General features: G+C 38.6%; 1 protein-coding gene across 3 annotated transcripts in view; it reads left to right on the top strand.

Moving 5' to 3' along the window:
- Positions 1-18365, top strand: part of SBNO1 (strawberry notch homolog 1) — a 56733-nt gene that overhangs the window by 16984 nt on the left and 21384 nt on the right. For 2 of the 3 annotated variants that reach the window (XM_032431312.1, XM_032431311.1), the window contains exons 6-20: positions 2643-2739; positions 4341-4501; positions 5909-6042; positions 6227-6317; positions 7758-7919; positions 8817-8952; positions 9031-9136; positions 9272-9425; positions 10368-10550; positions 11752-11849; positions 13451-13602; positions 15151-15348; positions 16174-16341; positions 16435-16610; positions 17041-17172. In XM_032431312.1, coding sequence (XP_032287203.1) covers positions 2643-2739; positions 4341-4501; positions 5909-6042; positions 6227-6317; positions 7758-7919; positions 8817-8952; positions 9031-9136; positions 9272-9425; positions 10368-10550; positions 11752-11849; positions 13451-13602; positions 15151-15348; positions 16174-16341; positions 16435-16610; positions 17041-17172 — 2148 coding nt within the window. The remainder of the gene's footprint in view (positions 1-2642; positions 2740-4340; positions 4502-5908; positions 6043-6226; positions 6318-7757; positions 7920-8816; positions 8953-9030; positions 9137-9271; positions 9426-10367; positions 10551-11751; positions 11850-13450; positions 13603-15150; positions 15349-16173; positions 16342-16434; positions 16611-17040; positions 17173-18365) is intronic. The other variant, XM_032431313.1, reaches the window with a different exon arrangement.

Below are 18365 nucleotides of genomic sequence, written 5' to 3'. Positions count from 1 at the left end.
TGGAAGTTGGAATGGTTGATTTTGGCACTGTGGAGGGTCCTGAGTTGAGTTCCAAAGACTTTGGGCACCTGGGTGGCTCAGTTGGTTAGGTGTCCGACTCTTGGTTTCTGCTTAGGTCATGATCTCAGGGTTGTGAGATCTGGGCTCTGTGCTCGGTGGGGAGTCTGCTTGAGATTCTTTCCCTCTGCTCCCCCACCCTTCCCGCTTGCATACGTACGTGCACTCTCTCTCAAATGAATAAATAGATCTTAAAAAAAACAGTGACTTTGGACTTGGTGCAGCACCAATGGGGGCCCCTGGAAGTGGAGGATCCTGTTAGTGATTCAGGGTGAGTGTGGTGGGGAAGAGAGGCAAGTTGGAAGGTTGGTTAAGTACTCCAGAAGGGAGGTGTTAAGAGACTAAACTTGAGGGATTGTAAAGAGGATTGGAAAAGGGTTAGGGGAAAGTAAAAAAAGGATAATAGGAGATGACTGCATATAACAATACCAAAGGATTTTTAGGACTTGGGGATGGAATATGGAATTGGAAAGACAGCAATCTGTGCCTGAGGTTTTGAACAGGGACCAGGAGAATGAATGCTGGCAGGACCCAGTTTATTTAATGGTTGTGTGCCAGCAACTTACGTGGAAGTTGATTTTTAGAAAGTAAGATTGCATTTTTCTTTAAGAAATGTACATAGTGCTCAGATTCCCAGTCCAGCCCACTTTTGCCCATAATACGCCAAAAGTTCTATGTTGTCCTTAGAGTTAAGAAACATTTAACAGGGGCATCTGGCTGGCGGAGAGCATGTCGGTGGAGCATGTGACTCTTGATCTTGAAGTCTTAAGTTCGGGCCCCATGTTGGGAATAGACCTTACTTTAAAGAAAAAGAAAAAAAGAAAAGAAACATCTAGCAGAGATTACAAACTGGTAGACTATGCACCAAAGCCAGTTGACAGATGTGTTATGTTTGGTCTCCACAATATTTTGAAAATTTTTCACTTTGTTGATACCACATAAAGATCCTGATCTCCAGGTTATCCTGAAAAATAGGAGTACCTGACAACCCTGGGTCCACATTCCCCACCTAGTAAAATACTCCTGAAGTGGAGTAGTGAACACCTGTTTTGTGTGTTGGGCAGGCCTTCTCCAGGTACCACAGTCTTTCCCCACTCTCCCTCATGATTATATCTCCTTGACCCTAAGCTTGGTGACCCTCAGTTGCCATTTTACTGGCTTATGAGTTTACCTGTCTGGTCCCTGTGACCAGACAGTATCACCAACTTATCTTTCAGTTATACTCTTGGTAATTTTTTTTTTTTTTAATTCAGATATGGGAAGATAAGCTAGAGAAGGAAGGCTGGTCATTTAGTATGCATTATTTGATAGGTGGGGAAAGGGGTGAAGGTGGGGATGGGGAGGACTCAGAATTTAAGTGATTTGTTTAAGGCCACACAAATAACAGCAGAATGGGGATTTACATCTGTTTCTTTGGCCATCCCCACTTTGTCTAGTTTCTGAAATAGAGTTTCATTTTGGCAAACTTTCTAAGAGCATTCAGATCTGTTTTGGATTTTTTCCTGAGGATTCCATGGATTGATGTTGATTGGATGTTTATCTATATCTCCCACTTTTAGTGAGCTATCATACTCTAAAGAAAAAAAATCAAAAAGTCTGCCATTACCTTTTAAGGCTTTGTTGTCCTTGGCATTGCTTATAGGTCCTGACTGGTTTCTCTTTCTTTTTCGTCGTCTTTTCTACATATACTGGGTTTCACAGCTTTTTCTCTGTATTTTTCTTGAACAAGCACATTAATAAAGAGCTTTGCTGATGGTTTTACTTGTAGTGAGAGGAGGCTAGTTCAGGGTCTTTCTATTCCCCTATTCCTCCCTACCCTACCCCTTTAAGATTCTGTGAAGAAACAAAGGAACATGTGACTGGTGACCATTCACTCAAGTTGCCTGAGACAGTCTGGCTTCATTCCTGTTTTCCTGGTGTAGTTACTAAGAGCTTCCCATTGCATTTTTGGGTGTGCCAGGGTTTGGAGAGTAAGTGCTTGGCTATCTTACATATGATTGTTGTTGTTTGGAGACATAGATGTCTGAAATAGATTATCTGTCCTTCAGAAGAACCTTTAAATCCAGAGTTTTCTGGGGTTTTGGTTTCAGTGTCCGATGGAAAGAAGACAGCTGAATTGAAGGTGCACTGAAATGAGGGTGGGATGTGTAACTTCAACAGAGTTTCTGCCATTGAGGTTGTAGGATGAGCTGCTGGGGCTCATCTACCTTTTGTCCCCAAATGTTTTGGTCTTTCTGTTCCTGGAACTGAAATGAAGATTGAAGACTGAGGTTAAAAAGAGTTCTGGGCATCAGGGAAGGTGGTAGGCAATATTGAAGGGGAAAGTAGTTTGAGATAATGGTGGTTAGAAGGATGGTGGAGCCCTGTAGTGACCCAGTGGTATGTTAGGGATGAGAGTTAGGTCATGGATTATCTGTACTCATTGGAGAAACACGGAAGATGCAAAGTGTGACCCAGATTTTAGGGAATATAGAAGTGGTATGTCATGTTTCCAAGATTGAAGACTGTTTAGTATTCCTACAGAAGAGTTTTTCTGTGTGTTACTTAGGCCTCCAGTCTCTGATTATGTTCCCTCTGTGTTACAGAAGGTCCCTGTTGTGAAAGAGGAAGATGAACCAGAGGAAGAAGATGAAGAAGAAATGGGTCATGCAGAAACCTATGCAGAGTATATGCCGATAAAATGTATGTCATTGGGATCTGTCAAAATAATGAAAGACTTCCGGGTTCTTCTCGAATTTAAGTAACTTTCCCATACACGTTATTATCTATTAGGATCTGTCGGTATTGGGTACCTCAGAATTTGAGAAGAGCTTTGTAATAGGTTTTGAACTATAATATGTTTTAAAATATCTACATGAAAATTTGACTGTGGGTTATTTTCCCTATGCAGACTTAGAACTGTTTTGGGTTGAAGTCCTTTAAGAATAAAAAAGCTTGGGTTTTATTTTGTTTCAAGTTAATTTTGCTCATATTAGCAGTGATTATAAAATCATAGTAAATTGCAGAGATATAAATCTATCTTAGCTTTCTATACTTTATACAAAGCATAAAAACATGGGAATCTTAAAAATAAAATGTGCTATTTAGGTGTACATTAACACTTCTGCCTTTTTCCATAACAACCATGATTTATTTTTTTAGTGGCCACTATGTCAAATTGAAAATTAATAGTTTTTAGCTTTCATGTAAAAATGTTCACTTTTTCATTATATGAGGGTGATAAGGTGAAAAAAATACATGGCTAGAATCCTTTATGTACTCCGAGTTTCTATAAAAAGCCACTAATACTACTTAAACTCAAAATTTCTGTTTACCAACTATGTATCGACTTCAGGATCCCATAATTTCTGGTCATTTAAAATTAACTTTGGGGGTGCCTGGCTGGCTCAGTTGGTTGAGTATGCGACTCTTGATCTCAGGGTCATGAGTTCAAGCCCCACGTTGGACATGGAGCCTACTTAAAAATAATATATACATACGATAAACATTTGAAAGATGAATCTTAGGTTGTGGTTATCTGAAATGGGTGGTTTCCCTCACTCCCATAATAGTTTTCATAAAAGAATTGAAAGTTTATCTGTGGCCCTTTAAACTAAGGTCAGCAAACTAAATTTGGACCATTGCCTTTTTAAGTTTTACTGGAAAATAACCATGCCCATGAGTTTATTTATTTATTGGCTATGGCTGCTTTTACATTGCTACAATGGCATTGTTTAGTAATAGACCAGATGCTCAGCAAAGCTGTAAATATTAATTAATTTATGCATTTAAATAGATTTTTTTTTAAGATTCTATTTTATTTATTTGTCAGAGAGAGAGCGCACAAGCAGGGTGAGCGGCAGGCAGAGGGAGAAGCAGGCTCCCCCCTGAGCAAGGAGCCCGATGCGGGACTCAATTTCAGGACCCTGGGATCATGACCTGAGCCGAGGGCAGCTGCTTAACCAACTGAGCACCCAGGCGTCCCTCAAATAGATTGCCAAATTTAGGATTATGTTTTGTTGCTACTGGAGAACCTGGTGATATGAACTAAGTTGGTATTTTTCTAGATTTTTTTTAATCAGCAGGTCTCTATTTAAACCATAAGTATTTGATAAATAGGTCCTTTTATCAAATTTAAATAATAATTTACCACCTGTCAGTGCCTTTTTAGTATCCTGGAGTGTATAGTTACTTATTTATTTTTATTTGCTCTGTGATAGCAAAAATATGGCAATATTATATAATAAAACTGGGAGCATTATTACCTAGAAAACTAAAATGAAGTATTTTAAAATTTCATTTAGTAAAAATTGGCCTACGTCATCCAGATGCTGTAGTGGAAACTAGTTCTTTATCCAGTGTTACTCCTCCTGATGTTTGGTACAAAACATCCATTTCTGAAGAAACCATTGATAATGGCTGGTTATCAGCATTACAACTTGAGGCAATTACTTATGCAGCCCAGGTAAGCAATATTTTGTAACTACATACAATGTATTTATCTTTTAATCCTAGTGTATATAGTATAGTTGCTTTAACACAAAGGAATTTTTCTTGAATGAAAAACTTGTGCTTGTGATTTTTATAAAAGTTTCATGTGTTAGAAAATTATTTATTTTTTTTTTTAGAGAGAGAGCGTGCGTGAGCCAGGGGGAGGAGCAGAGGGAGAGGGATAAGCAGACTCTGTGCTGAGCGTGGAGCCCAATGCAGGGCCTGATCCCATGACCCCGAGATCATGACCTGAGCTGAAATCAAGAGTTGGACGCCCAACCTACTGAGCCACCCAGGTGCCCCTCGTGTGTTAAAAAATTAAAGGGGTAGCATGGATGCAGGGGGTTCATTTCTACTGGAAATGAAAAATGTTATAACCTCTTTGGAATTCACTGGGGATATGTATTAAAAATGTGGGGTGCCTGGGTGGCTCAGTTGGTTAAGTGTCAGACTCTTTGATCCACTCGGGTCATGATCTCAGGGTCGTGAGATCAATCCTTGCATCGGACTCCGTGCTGGGTGTGGGGCCTACTTAAGATTCTCTCTCTCCTATCCCCGCACCCAGCTCTCTCATGCATGTGCTTCCTCAGTGGTGTACTTTTTAATAATCTAAATACATACATACATACATACATACATATATAAATACATAAATAAATTTGTTGAAAATACATATAGCCTATTGTGCCTGGCTGGCTCAGTCAATAGAGCATGACTTTTGATCCTGGGGTCATGAGTTCTAGCCCCACATTGATCGTAGAGCTTACTTGAAATAAAAGATATATATATCCTTTGACCTAACAATTCCATTATTGGGAGTCTATCCGCTAGAACTATTAGATTAAGAATATATATATTAAGGAGATGGATGGATGGATGACTATTTGTTTTAGCTCTTTTAACCCTGCTTGCTGAATGCTAGAAAGGATCTAAAATCCCATACCCTAGTGGCTGTTTGAATGAACTGTGGTATTATTGTATGGGTGTTGTACTGGCTTTCAAAACCATGAATTAGTTATGCCAGTTTCTTGAGAGGACTTCTTTTGTACTCCAGTTCTGTAAAATAAGTAATGGCCGAACAGGTAACCATCCTCCATATTTATGTGTGATGAAAAGTTTGTATTTGTCTATGCAGGCATTGAAAGAGACACAGAAGAATGCTCACCAATTTGTTAACTTCAGTAACATCAGTTACCTGGTGCATGTGAGTGTAGCCAGAAAGAATACATAGTAAATATAAAGAAAGTATCCATATTGAGCCAAACTGTGTGCCATTTGTATACATATAGATCACATTAATATATTCCTACAACAGTGTTGTAAAGACTGATCACCACAGTATCTAAAGGAGTAGATTGATTATCAGCTTTCTCTTTTTCAGCAACATGAAACATTCCTACCTAATGGAGATCGTGCTGGCTTCTTAATAGGTGATGGTGCTGGTGTGGGAAAAGGAAGGACGATAGCGGGAATTATCTATGAAAATTACTTGCTGAGTAGAAAAAGAGCATTATGGTAAGTGCCAAAGACTGTGGAAGCTTTATTTTGTGAATAGTTATTCCAGCATGTGAGATGGGTTTTAATGAGTAGGTGTATTTTTTTTTTAAGTGTCAAGTCCTGTTTTTATTTATCCTCAATACTGCTAGATTGACGGAATTTGCATTTAATTTGTGTTTTTTTTTTCTTTTTTATGTGGCAGGTTCAGTGTTTCAAATGATTTAAAGTATGATGCTGAAAGAGATTTGAGGGATATTGGAGCAAAAAACATTTTGGTTCATTCATTAAACAAGGTATGAAAGTTTTCTATTTGGTTAGTCATTCAGTAAATATTGACTCATCAGTGAGATGGGAATAATAGTTTCTACTTTGTAGAGTTGTTGTGAGGATTAAGTGAATTATTTTACAGAAAGCATTAGTGAGTGCTAGCCATTCTTGTTGGTTTGTGGGTTACTGTGCGTCCAGTACTATGCCAGGTACAGTTGTATAGTGGCAAACAAAATAGACCTTGTCTCTGTTGTTACGGAGTTCTCAGTTTTGGTGTTCTTTTTGTCTTTGTTTCTGAGGTAATCTTATATGGCTGAAACTCATAACTGAGTATAAGGATGTAGTGTGTAGTAAAGCTGTGTGGATAGGTAGTCACAGCACATAGGGAGTTGTTGAGGCTTGGAGACTGATTTGGATATTTGTATATCCACTGGAGTTTTACATCTGTACCTTTGTTCATGTTAAAACAGTTCTGTCACGTGGAAGAAAATGTGTCTCAATATCTAAAGCATAGTTTGATAGGAATCTTAATGTTCATTTGGCAAATTTTTACTGACCTCTTATGTACCAAGAGCTGGAGTAGTACAATAGGCAGACTTACTTCCTGCAGGTACTTCTCTCTTAGCCTTTTGAAAATAAGTAAATATAAATCTACTTTCTGTGTGAGCCCTAGGTTGGTTCAGTGTTGCCCTGCTCATCATTGGCTTTTTTGGGTGGGTATGACTGTGGTTTGGTAGGTAAAGTACTATGTCTTGAATGATTCCTCACAGCTCAAAACTAAAAACATGTAACTGGCATCTAGAAATATTTTTGATTTCTTTGTCCGTTTAATTGAAGAAGGGTATATTAACTATTAATCATAATTCTTTATATATGCCTTAGAACTTAATTATAGTGACTTGACATACAGGAAGTGCACAATAAATATTTTTGTAGTGTGAATATTGTGACTTTTTTTTCTTGGAGGGGGGTTTGGTTTATAATCTTTTTTTTGTTGATAGAAATTTTTTGAGGGGCACATGGGTGGCTCAATCGGTTGAGCATCTGCCTTCGGCTCAGGTCATGATCCCAGGATTCTGGGTTCAAGCCTGTCATCGAGCTCCCTGCTCAGGGGGGAGTCTGCTTCTGCCTCTCCCTCTGCCCTTCCCCCTGCTCAAGCACGCACACACTCTCTCTTTCTCAAATAAAATGAACAAAATCTTTTTAAAAAAAGTTTTTTGAGACTTTGATGAAAACTAGATCATTGTATCATGAAGTTGTGTGCATATATATAAACATAGGTGCGTGCATGCGTGTGTGTGTGTGTGTATACATATGTAGAAGTTCTGTGTGTGGTCTTAGGGGCTCTTTTGACTTCCCTAAAAACCCATGATGGACCCACCAATTTCCTGCTATAGAAGTTTGGGTGGGATAGATTTTTCAGAGAGAAAAGCGTGTATGTTAAATTCTTCTTTTTTCTTTTTTAGTTTAAATATGGAAAAATTTCTTCCAAACATAATGGGAGCGTGAAAAAGGGTGTTATTTTTGCTACCTATTCTTCCCTTATTGGTGAAAGTCAGTCTGGCGGTAAATATAAAACTAGATTAAAACAACTTCTGCATTGGTGCGGTGATGACTTCGATGGAGTGGTATCCTTTACAACAAATGTTTTTAATTTTTCTTTATTTCTTTATTTTGTTTTTGTATTTTTTAATGACACAAAAGTGAATGTAAGAATAAACATTTAAAACTACATCCTGAGATTAACTGAAATTGCTGGGATAAGAGCTTTAATGACTTCCTAGTGTCCAAGGGGGAGTCTGTTTTCTAGCTGTCATAATAAGAGGCCAATATTTAAGCTCCTGGTTTAGGAAAATGTTAATAGGTGTGGGAAGTGATGCATACTGTATTCCACTTTTGGGGATTCATACTGCATGTTACATAGTAAAGCACCTGAGAAGACTAAGGGGAAAAAAACTTTGGACTTAGTGATTTCCAAACCTATTTGCTCATGGCAGACCTTTTACTGTCATGCATGAGGAATGTTTTTCAAATGGTGATTAAGTTAGTCACCAGTTGTACTTCTACTTAGAGAATTTGCCAAAATTATCTGTGTGGTGGACATTTCTTGCCACAGTGGATTCATTCTTCCATTCTAATTAAGAATTAAATATCCAGTCAATATAAATACCAAAATTAGTGGTTGCCTCTCAGACTTGAGAGGGAGGGGTGATGTCAAGGAGAGGCACATAGAGGGCTTCATTTATGTTTGTAATCTTAAAAAGAAAACAGTTGGAGGCAAATATGGTAAAATGTTAAGGTTTGACAAAGCCAGATGATGGGCGTGTTGGTGTTATTTTAAAAAGTTAATGCTCAGGGGCTTATTATCAGCGGCATCTCTCCCCTCCTGATTGTCTTGAATTTAGCCCACTCTACCACCCCAGAAATTTGGGATGTTTCCCAAGGCCTTGAAATAAACATTAAATTTTCCTTAAAGATTAGAGATATTTGCTACTATGTTATGTTCCTTAATTCATTCTCTACAGATAGTGTTTGATGAATGTCATAAAGCAAAAAACTTATGTCCTGTTGGTTCTTCAAAGCCAACCAAGACAGGCTTAGCAGTTCTAGAGCTTCAGAACAAATTGCCAAAGGCCAGAGTTGTTTATGCTAGTGCCACTGGTGAGTTGTTATTTTATTTGAAAGGTATGTGTAGGTTATTTTTTCAACTATAAAATTTTTTGTTTTGGGATTTTTCAGGTGCTTCTGAACCACGAAACATGGCCTATATGAACCGTCTTGGAATATGGGGTGAGGGAACTCCATTTAGAGAATTCAGTGATTTTATCCAAGCAGTAGAACGGAGGTAAAGCAATTTACAGTATACACTATTTGTTCTCGGTTGCAGTCTAAAAGAGGTGTTACCACTAAAACCTTTCCCGCTTATATTAAAGCCCTACTATATTTAATGATAGTTACTGTGTGTTTTAATTTTATTCAGAGGTGTTGGTGCCATGGAAATAGTTGCTATGGATATGAAGCTTAGAGGAATGTACATTGCTCGACAGCTGAGCTTTACTGGAGTGACCTTCAAAATTGAGGAAGTTCTTCTTTCTCAGAGCTATGTGAAAATGTATAACAAAGCAGTCAAGCTGGTGAGAAGTTTTTTCTTAATTCCTAGTATTTTTAATGTCTCAGCCCACAAGAGTATATTTTGCTGTAACACAACAGATAAGGCACTAGATTCTTATTTTCCTAATTTTCTAAGCTTTCTCTTTGTTAAAGTAATTTATTTTATTTTTTCAAAGATTTTTTTATTTATTTGACAGCAAGAGAGGGAACACAAGCAGTGGGGGAGGGGCAGAGGGAGAGGGAGAAGCACGATGTGGGGCTTGATTCCAGGACTCTGGGATCATGACCTGAGCCGAAGGCAAACTGGCTTAATGACTGAGCCACCCAGGCTCCCCAAAGTAATTTATTTTAAAAAACCATTTGTGGGGCACCTGGGTGGCTCAGTCATTAAGCGTCTGCCTTCGGCTCAGGTCATGATCCCAGGGTCCTGGGATCGAACCCCACATTGAGCTCCCTGCTCGGCAGGAAGCCTTCTTCTCCCTCTCCCACTCCTCCTGCTTGTGTTCCCTCTGTCGCTGTGTCTCTCTCTGTAAAATAAGTAAGTAAAACCCTTTAAAAAAAAAAGCCATTTGTAATGGGGTGCGTGGCTGGCTGAGTCAGGAGGGCATGTGACTCTTGATCCTTGGAGTTGTGATTTCGAGCCCCATGTTGGGTGTAAAAATCACTTAAACTTTTTAAAAAAAGCCATTTATTTAAGTTGCATAATTTTAAAAACTACAATGTAACTATTCCCTGAAATGACTCTAGTAGCTAATAAGAATTTAGAGGCAACTCTGTATGAGTGTCCTGAAAAACATTTGTTTAGAGATTCCAAAGTTACTGAATATGGTTCATTAAATTAATGTTAAGTAGTTAAATTAATGTTAAGTAGTCTTGCACCTACCATTATTTTGCTTGAATCAGTCATTTTTAAGTAATTCACACTCATAGGTGAAATGTCTAAAATGTTGATTATGCATCTTCAGTGGGTCATTGCCAGAGAGAGATTTCAGCAAGCCGCAGATCTGATTGATGCTGAGCAACGCATGAAGAAATCCATGTGGGGTCAGTTCTGGTCTGCGCATCAGAGATTTTTCAAATACTTGTGCATAGCGTCCAAAGTTAAAAGGGTTGTGCAACTAGCTCGAGAAGAAATCAAGAATGGAAAAGTAAGTTGGACACATTGAGAGATTTATTCTTTGGTTATATTTCCTAGTCTTTTGGGTGTTCAGGCTTTCTACTTGTAAAGCCTGTTCTTTCTGAGAGAGAGTTAAAGTATTAACATAGTAAGACTTTAAAATCTATGGGGTTTTTTTGTTTTGTTTTGTTTTTAAGATTTTTTTTTTTTTTTTTTTTAAAGATTTTTTTATTTATTTGACAGAAAGACAGCCAGAGAGGGAACACAAGCAGGGGGAGTGGGAGAGGGAGAAGCAGGCTCCCCGAGGAGCAGGGAGCCCGACGCGGGGCTCGATCCCAGGACCCCGGGATCATGACCTGAGCCGAAGGCAGACGCTTAACGACTGAGCCACCCAGGCGCCCCTTAAGATTTTTATTTATTTATTTATTTGACAGAGATACAGCGAGAGAGGGAACAGAAGCCGGGGGAGTGGGGGAGGAAGAAGCAGGCCCCCTGCTGAGCAGGGAGCCCAATGTGGGGCTTGACCCCAGGACCCTGGGACCATGACCTGAGCTGAAGGCAGACGCTTAACAGCTGAGCCACTCAGGCGCCCCTAAAATCTGTTTTTTTTTTTTTTTAAATAAAAGCAGTGCCTATTTATGTAGAATTTAGGTAGCTCAAAAAATATATAAAGAAGTAAATCGCTGTAATTTGGCCATCCATAGATGCAACTAGTGCTGATGTGTGGGTATAGATTGCCATACGGTTTTTTTCTTTCTAGCAATATATATATATATCTATTTAAAGTACAAAGAAATGAGGCAGGGACTTCAATTGATGTCCACTGCTGTAATCCTATTTCCTAGCTAGGTTTTTTTACACATAACATGCCTCAGATATATGTAGAATAAATAAATGAGCACACATGTGCAATAATGAGTCATTCTTGGGGTGCCTGGGTGGCTCTGTCATTAAGCGTCTGCCTTCGGCTCAGGTCATGATCATGGGGCCCTGGGATCGAGCCCCGCATCGGGCTCCCTGCTCGGCAGGAAGCCTGCTTCTCCCTTTCCCACTCCCCCTGCTTGTGTTGCCTCTCTTGCTGTGTCTCTCTCTGTCAAATAAATAAAATCTTAAAAAAAAAAAAAAATGGGTCATTCTTGTTTGAAATCTTTTTTTTTTTAAGCTAAATATTTAAAATAGGTCCTAAGAAACCACATGCATAGTTTTATTTATAATTTTATTTTTCTCTCCAGTGTGTTGTAATTGGTCTGCAATCAACAGGAGAAGCTAGAACGTTAGAAGCCTTGGAAGAGGGTGGAGGAGAATTAAATGATTTCGTTTCAACTGCCAAGTAATGTTTTTGGTTTTGAGTTTTTATTTAGATTAGTTTAAGTGTTGGTATTTCCTGGAGGCAAAAGTTTTGATTCATTTCTGATCTTAGTTTTTGCATTCTGTGCATGTTCATCACAATATATCCATTGGAAAACAGTAACATAGAAGTACTCGATTGTTAAGCATTTTGACCATATTGTGCCCAGTATTTGGACTAATGGAAAGGTGTGATTTTTGTCTTGTAGATCTTGGAAATCTGTGAGAGCTTGCATTAGTTTCAGTTTCAGTTTGAGCCTTGTGTGTTTGAAATTACCATTATCCAGAGGAGCAATACGTATAGTTTGCCCCTGAGTTTAGTTATCTGTAGTATAAAAATTGTAGACAATCATGAGAATTTTAAAAAGAAGATATAGGCATTGTTTTCAGTTTATTTGCCTACCCTGCCAATTTTAACTCTAATAGTAAAATTAGCAAAATAATCTTTGCCCCACTATAGTATCTCTTGTGTTCAGAGATATATTCAGGTGGCTCCTTTTAAGATGGATATAATTCAGAACTGCTTCTAAAAGCAAAACATGCATCTACTAATCTGTCTTTTTCTATACTTGTGTGCCTATTACTGCATTGTTTAAAATGATAGGAACTAGTCACATGCGCCTATCAGTGGCTAGTCCAACATTGAGATGTGCTGTGAATATAAAATACAAGACTTAAAAAAAGTAATGTTTTACATCTCACTGATTGCATATTGAAGTGATACACTGATATATGATACTAGTCTATATCCTGAAATACATCATTAAAAAAACGTTCGGGGCACGTGGGTGGCTCAGTCGGTGAAGCGTCTGCCTTCAGCTCAGGTTGTGATCCCAGGGTCCTGAGATCAAGCCCTGTGTCGGGCTCTCTGTCAAATAAATAAAATTTTTTTTTTTTTTTTAAGATTTATTTATTTGACAGAGAGAGACACAGTGAGAGAGGGAACACAAGCAGGGGGAGTAAGAGAGGGAGAAGCAGGCTTCCTGCTGAGCAGGGAACCTGATGTGGGGCTCGATCCCAGGGTCCTGGGATCATGACCTGAGCCGAAGGCAGACGCTTAACGATTGAGCCACCCAGCCGCCCCAAATAAAATGTTTTTTTTAAAAAAAAGTTTCTCCAGTTTTCTTTCACTTTTTAATGTAACTGCTAGAAAATGTAAACGTCACATATTTGGCTGGGCTTGAACTATATTTCAATTCAACAGCCTTTGCTTATAGAATATTAAATTTATTTCAGCTGGATTATCAGTATTTTGTAGTATTAAACGGTATATTTATTTTTAAGAAATATGTTTTAAAGAATATATTTTTAAATTTTATTTATTTGAGAGAGAGAGTGTGCGAGCACACACGGGGAGAGGGGCAGAGGGAGAGAACCTCAAGCAGACTCCCTGCTGAGCATGGAGCCTGGCAGGGGGCTCGATCCCACAACCCATGAGATCATGACTTGAGCCAAAACCGGGAGTTAGATGCTCAACCGACTGCACTACCCAGGCACCACATAAGAATATATTTAGTAAGATTTTATATATAATTGTTTTGCAGACTGAACCACTAATTGTCACTTTTTCTCTTGTATAAATAGAGGAGTGTTGCAGTCACTTATTGAAAAACACTTCCCTGCTCCAGACCGGAAAAAACTTTATAGTTTGCTAGGAATTGATTTGACAGCTCCAAGTAACAATAGTTCACCAAGAGATAGTCCTTGTAAAGAAAATAAAGTAAAGAAGCGGAAAGGTGGGTTCTTTTCTTTAAATGATGTTGAAAATAGTAAAAATTTGAGCATTTTGAAGCAGCTATATTTTGGGATTGAGCTTGCCTGCCTTTTAAATTGGCATGTGGTTGCATATTCTCACTGTCGCTTGCGTAGTTTTAAATGCACAAGTGACAGGTTGGTGCTAGGCACTATGTTAAGCACTGGCCTTCTATTATCTCGTTTAACCCATAAGAGATCCATATGAAAATAGGTCTTATTTTTTGTTTTCTAGACAGAGGACACAAAGGCACAGAAAGATTAAAAGCTTAAGGAATCTCCCCAGGTTTACACAACTAGTGGGCAGTATATGGAAAGGAAAATCTGGGCCTTGCTGTTGCCCAAGCTGCATATGCATATATACGTACGGTGTTTTTATAGTCTTTTTTAAAGAGGCATTCGTTATTATTTAATTCTTCGGGATACACCCAGTGCTTATTAGATGTTTTATCATAGCCAACTTGGATTTGTGTTTAGATGCTTAGTAAGCTGTGCAGCTTTCAGAAGTTAACTTCACAGGCTTTCTTCAAGATGGCAATAACTTCTATGGGAACAACTGTGATGCTAGGTGTGTTCTAAACACAGTGGCTGACACTTTAACCTTATTCCATCTGTTTTAAGAAGGATAGTTTTTTACATTTTTAATATGCTTGAAAGTGGATTGGTTATTATAATTGACAGTATTTTTTTATTGTGGCAAAAAAAGTAATGCTGTGTTTTAGAATCAGTGACATCTTAAAAAATGGTTACGTCGTCATGTTTCTCTTTCCTAAATTATGTTCTTTTTACCATTTGTCTCGTTAATAGGTAAACTTTCAGTGGTTTGTTCCAGATGTCTTTGTCTTCTTGCTTTCCTTTTTTTTTTTTTCCTCTTTTTTTAGAGAGGGGGAGAGAGCATGTACCCATGAGTGGTAGGGAGGGGCAGAGGCAGAGGGAGAGAGAGAATCTTAAGCTGGCTCCATACCCAGCGAGGAGCCCAACTCAGGGCTCAATATCACCACCCTGAGATCATGACCTGAGCCAAAACCAAGAGTTGAACACTTTACCGACTGAGCCACTCAGGCACCTTCCAGATGTCTTCCCTGAATACTCAATAAAATAATTCAAATCAGCACCTTGTTTGACTTTTTACAAATACAGTTTTATAGATTTGTATAAATATTCCATATATTACTTTTTAAAGTATTTTATTTTTTAAATATTCTATAAACCTGTAATTATTAGGCCTCTGCTCTCAACCTGTTCACAACTGAACTGTGAAAATGCTGGAGATTCTGTGTCCTGAATTTATTTTAAAATGTGCACTTAAAGGCAGTCTTGAATTTGTATTTAAGTGTCTAATTTCTTCTTAATAATTGAACATAACCTGATTTCTTATGGAAATCTAAAAGGTTAACACTTGTGAAATTTATACACTTAAAATGTTTTTCCTGTATATTTCTCACTTAAAGAACTCTTGAACTAAATGTAGTTTTCTAGATCTTTAGAAGAGTGTGTTTGGACTGACTGTCTTGTTTTGGGTCTGAGGGTAGGTGAAGAAATAACTCGAGAAGCCAAAAAAGCACGAAAAGTAGGTGGCCTTACTGGTAGCAGTTCCGATGACAGTGGAAGTGAATCTGACGCGTCTGATCATGAAGAAAGTGACTATGAGAGCTCTAAAAACATGAGTTCCGGAGATGACGACGATTTCAACCCATTCAGAGATGAGTCTAGTGAGGATGATGAAGATGGTAAGTTTGTCAGTATATTAAATGATAATGAAAGGATAGTTATTTCTGTGTGTTTGAAATGGGATATTGTATTAAAACCTGTTTCTTCGGGCACCTGGGTGGCTCAAGTCAGTTAAGCGTCTGCCTTTGGCTCAGGTCATGATCTCAGGGTCCTGGGATCAAGCTCCACATCGGGCTCCCTGCTCCATGGGGGGGGGCCTGCTTCTCCCTCCCTCTCCACTTGCCACTCCTCCTGCTTGTGCTCTCTCTCTTTGTGTCAAATAAATAAAATCTTTAAAAATAAATAAATAAAACCTGTTTTTTCCCCAGTGCAGTACAAATCATTGCACAGAATCTAATCTTTGCTTAGTGGAGAACTTCTCCCCGAGCTTGTCTGTCTTTTGGTAGTTTAGCTCATTTGTGTGAGATAGTGGCCTCAATTTTGTGCAGTGATTTATTATTATTATTATTAGATTTTTATTTATCCAGAGAGTGAGAGAGAGAGAGAGTAGGGGGAGGAGCAGAGGGAGAGAGACAAGCAGACTCTGCGCTGGGTGTGGAGCCCGACATGGGGCTCGATCTCACCACCCTGATATCATGACCTGAGCCGAAACCAAGAGTCAGACACTCAGCCGACTCAGTCACCCAGCCACCCAGTCACTTGTGCAGTGATTTTTAACCTCATACTATGGAATTGTACCTTATAGTGTATTGGATATACTGGACCACTAAAGTTGGTGATGATTTATAAGTTACCAGTTAATACAAAAAATTCAAGGGTTGTTTCCTTTGAAGATTCTGCTGCTTTTACAAATGATTTGACACATATCTTTCCTTAACTTTCAGATCCCTGGTTAATCAGAAAAGATCACAAAAAAAGCAAAGATAAAAAAAAAAAGAAAAGTATAGATCCAGATTCTATTCAAAGTGCCTTATTAGCATCAGGTCTTGGATCAAAACGACCTAGTTTTTCATCTACACCAGTAATTTTGCCTGCTCCTAACAGTGCACCAGGTATCTATGGGGAAGCTTGCTTTGTCTGTTGAAATGTACTTTTAAAATGTACTTAAACTTTGTACTGATTTTTAATAAATGTACTTTATCTAGCTAACAGTAACACCAACAGTAACAATAGCCTTATAACAAGTCAGGATGCTGTGGAAAGGGCCCAGCAGATGAAGAAAGACCTACTTGATAAACTAGAGAAATTAGCTGAAGACCTCCCTCCTAATACCTTGGATGAACTTATTGATGAACTTGGTGGCCCTGAGAATGTTGCTGAGGTAAATATGACTTAATCAGGGCTGTGTCTTGGTCCCTTTTTTTGGTTAGAATTAGTGATATTTTGGATATCATCACGTAATTGTCTTAATTTTCTCTTAGATTTTAGAACCTTCGTTCTCTGTCATCCTAGAGTCAGTGAATTCTTGTCCTTAGTATCTGTGTGTTTACTCAACACACTGATCTGTTATTGTACATGTCACACAGCCTCTGTGATCATTGCCACACACCTGCTTTCTCTGCTGGAATTGGAACTTGTCAAAAACCAGAGACTGTGTTGCATTGTTCTCTCCCTGACATGGCAAGCTGCACCGTGCATGTCGGTTTCACCATCCCCTTCTGTCCCACCAAGTTTCTCTAATGCAGGGGTCCTGTGCTTCTTGCATCTTAATCAGGTACCTTAACTGTAAGTGACTCTGTTTGGCTTTGCAGATGACTGGTCGCAAAGGGAGAGTTGTAAGCAATGATGATGGAAGCATATCTTATGAGTCAAGATCTGAACTTGATGTCCCTGTGGAAATACTAAATATCACGGAAAAACAAAGATTTATGGATGGAGATAAGGTATGTTTTTCTGGAATGCTTTTCTTTCTTTCCTTTTTTTTTTTTTTTTAAGATTTTAATTATTTGAGAGAGTAAAATAGAACACGAGATGGGGGGAGGGTCAGAGGGAGAAGCAGACTCCCCACTGAGCAGGGATCCCCATGTGGGACTTGATCCTGCGACTCCAGGATCATGACCTGAGGCAAAGGCAGTCGCTCAACCGACTGAGCCACCCAGGCGCCCTGTGGAATGCTTTTCAATGAAAATACAATATCCGTATATTTAAATGAATATTTAGTAATAATTGCTTATAATAACTGAACATTTTACACATTTTCATTTTTTCACAAATTGTAATAAAGTATTGTGCACAGAATTAGATGTGGCTCTTAATAACTTTGGAGGCTTTTTAAATTTTTAATCAGAGTATTAAAATATTGTGTTCTCTTAGGACATCTTAGTAGATTCATATCTAATGCTACTCTCCAGTGTCAGTCTAATTTTGACTCTAGAAATATATTTAAGCATACCCAGATTACTAGTGTCCTTTGGTTTTGCTGTTTCTCTTACTGCTATGACATGTCACATCAGGATGATCATTCTGAAGTGTAGATTGGCTTGCATACCTTACCACTGTAGAGACCTTGGTTGCTGCCAGAGGCTTTTTGTATACTGTTCAGTAAATGTCCATCAATTTTGAGATTCTCAGGCTAGTTCTTCCCCATCTACTTGGAATTGCCATAAGCGTTTGCTGATGAGATTTCTAAAAAATAGGAGTACCACTTAAACTTAATTCCTTAGTTTAAACGGTAAAATAAAATCTCTACTTAACCACATATTTCTTTATATTTCAGTGAGTTTTTCTGCAACTAAAAAAAGGATAGTTACCACTATCAAAGTTGTCTTTATTCTTTTTTAAGATTTTTATTGGGGCGCCTGGGTGGCTCAGTCATTAAGTGTCTGCCTTCAGCTCAGGTCATGATCCCAGGGTCCTGGGATCAAGCCCACATTGGACTCCCTGCTTAGTGGGAAGCATGCTTCTCCCTCTCACATTCCCCCTGCTTGTGTTCCCTCTCTCTCTGTCAAATAAATAAATAAAATATTTTTAAAAAGAAATAAATATTTTTTTGTGTTTGAGAGACCGAGCATGAGCAGGGGGGCAGGGGCAGAGGGAGAAGGACAGACTCCGCACAGGCTTGGTGCTCAATCCCGGG

Source organism: Phoca vitulina, unplaced genomic scaffold (assembly GCF_004348235.1).
Source record: "Phoca vitulina isolate PV1807 unplaced genomic scaffold, GSC_HSeal_1.0 scaffold46, whole genome shotgun sequence".
Taxonomy (NCBI): Eukaryota; Metazoa; Chordata; class Mammalia; order Carnivora; family Phocidae; genus Phoca; species Phoca vitulina.
This window is presented reverse-complemented; position numbering and strand designations above follow the sequence as displayed.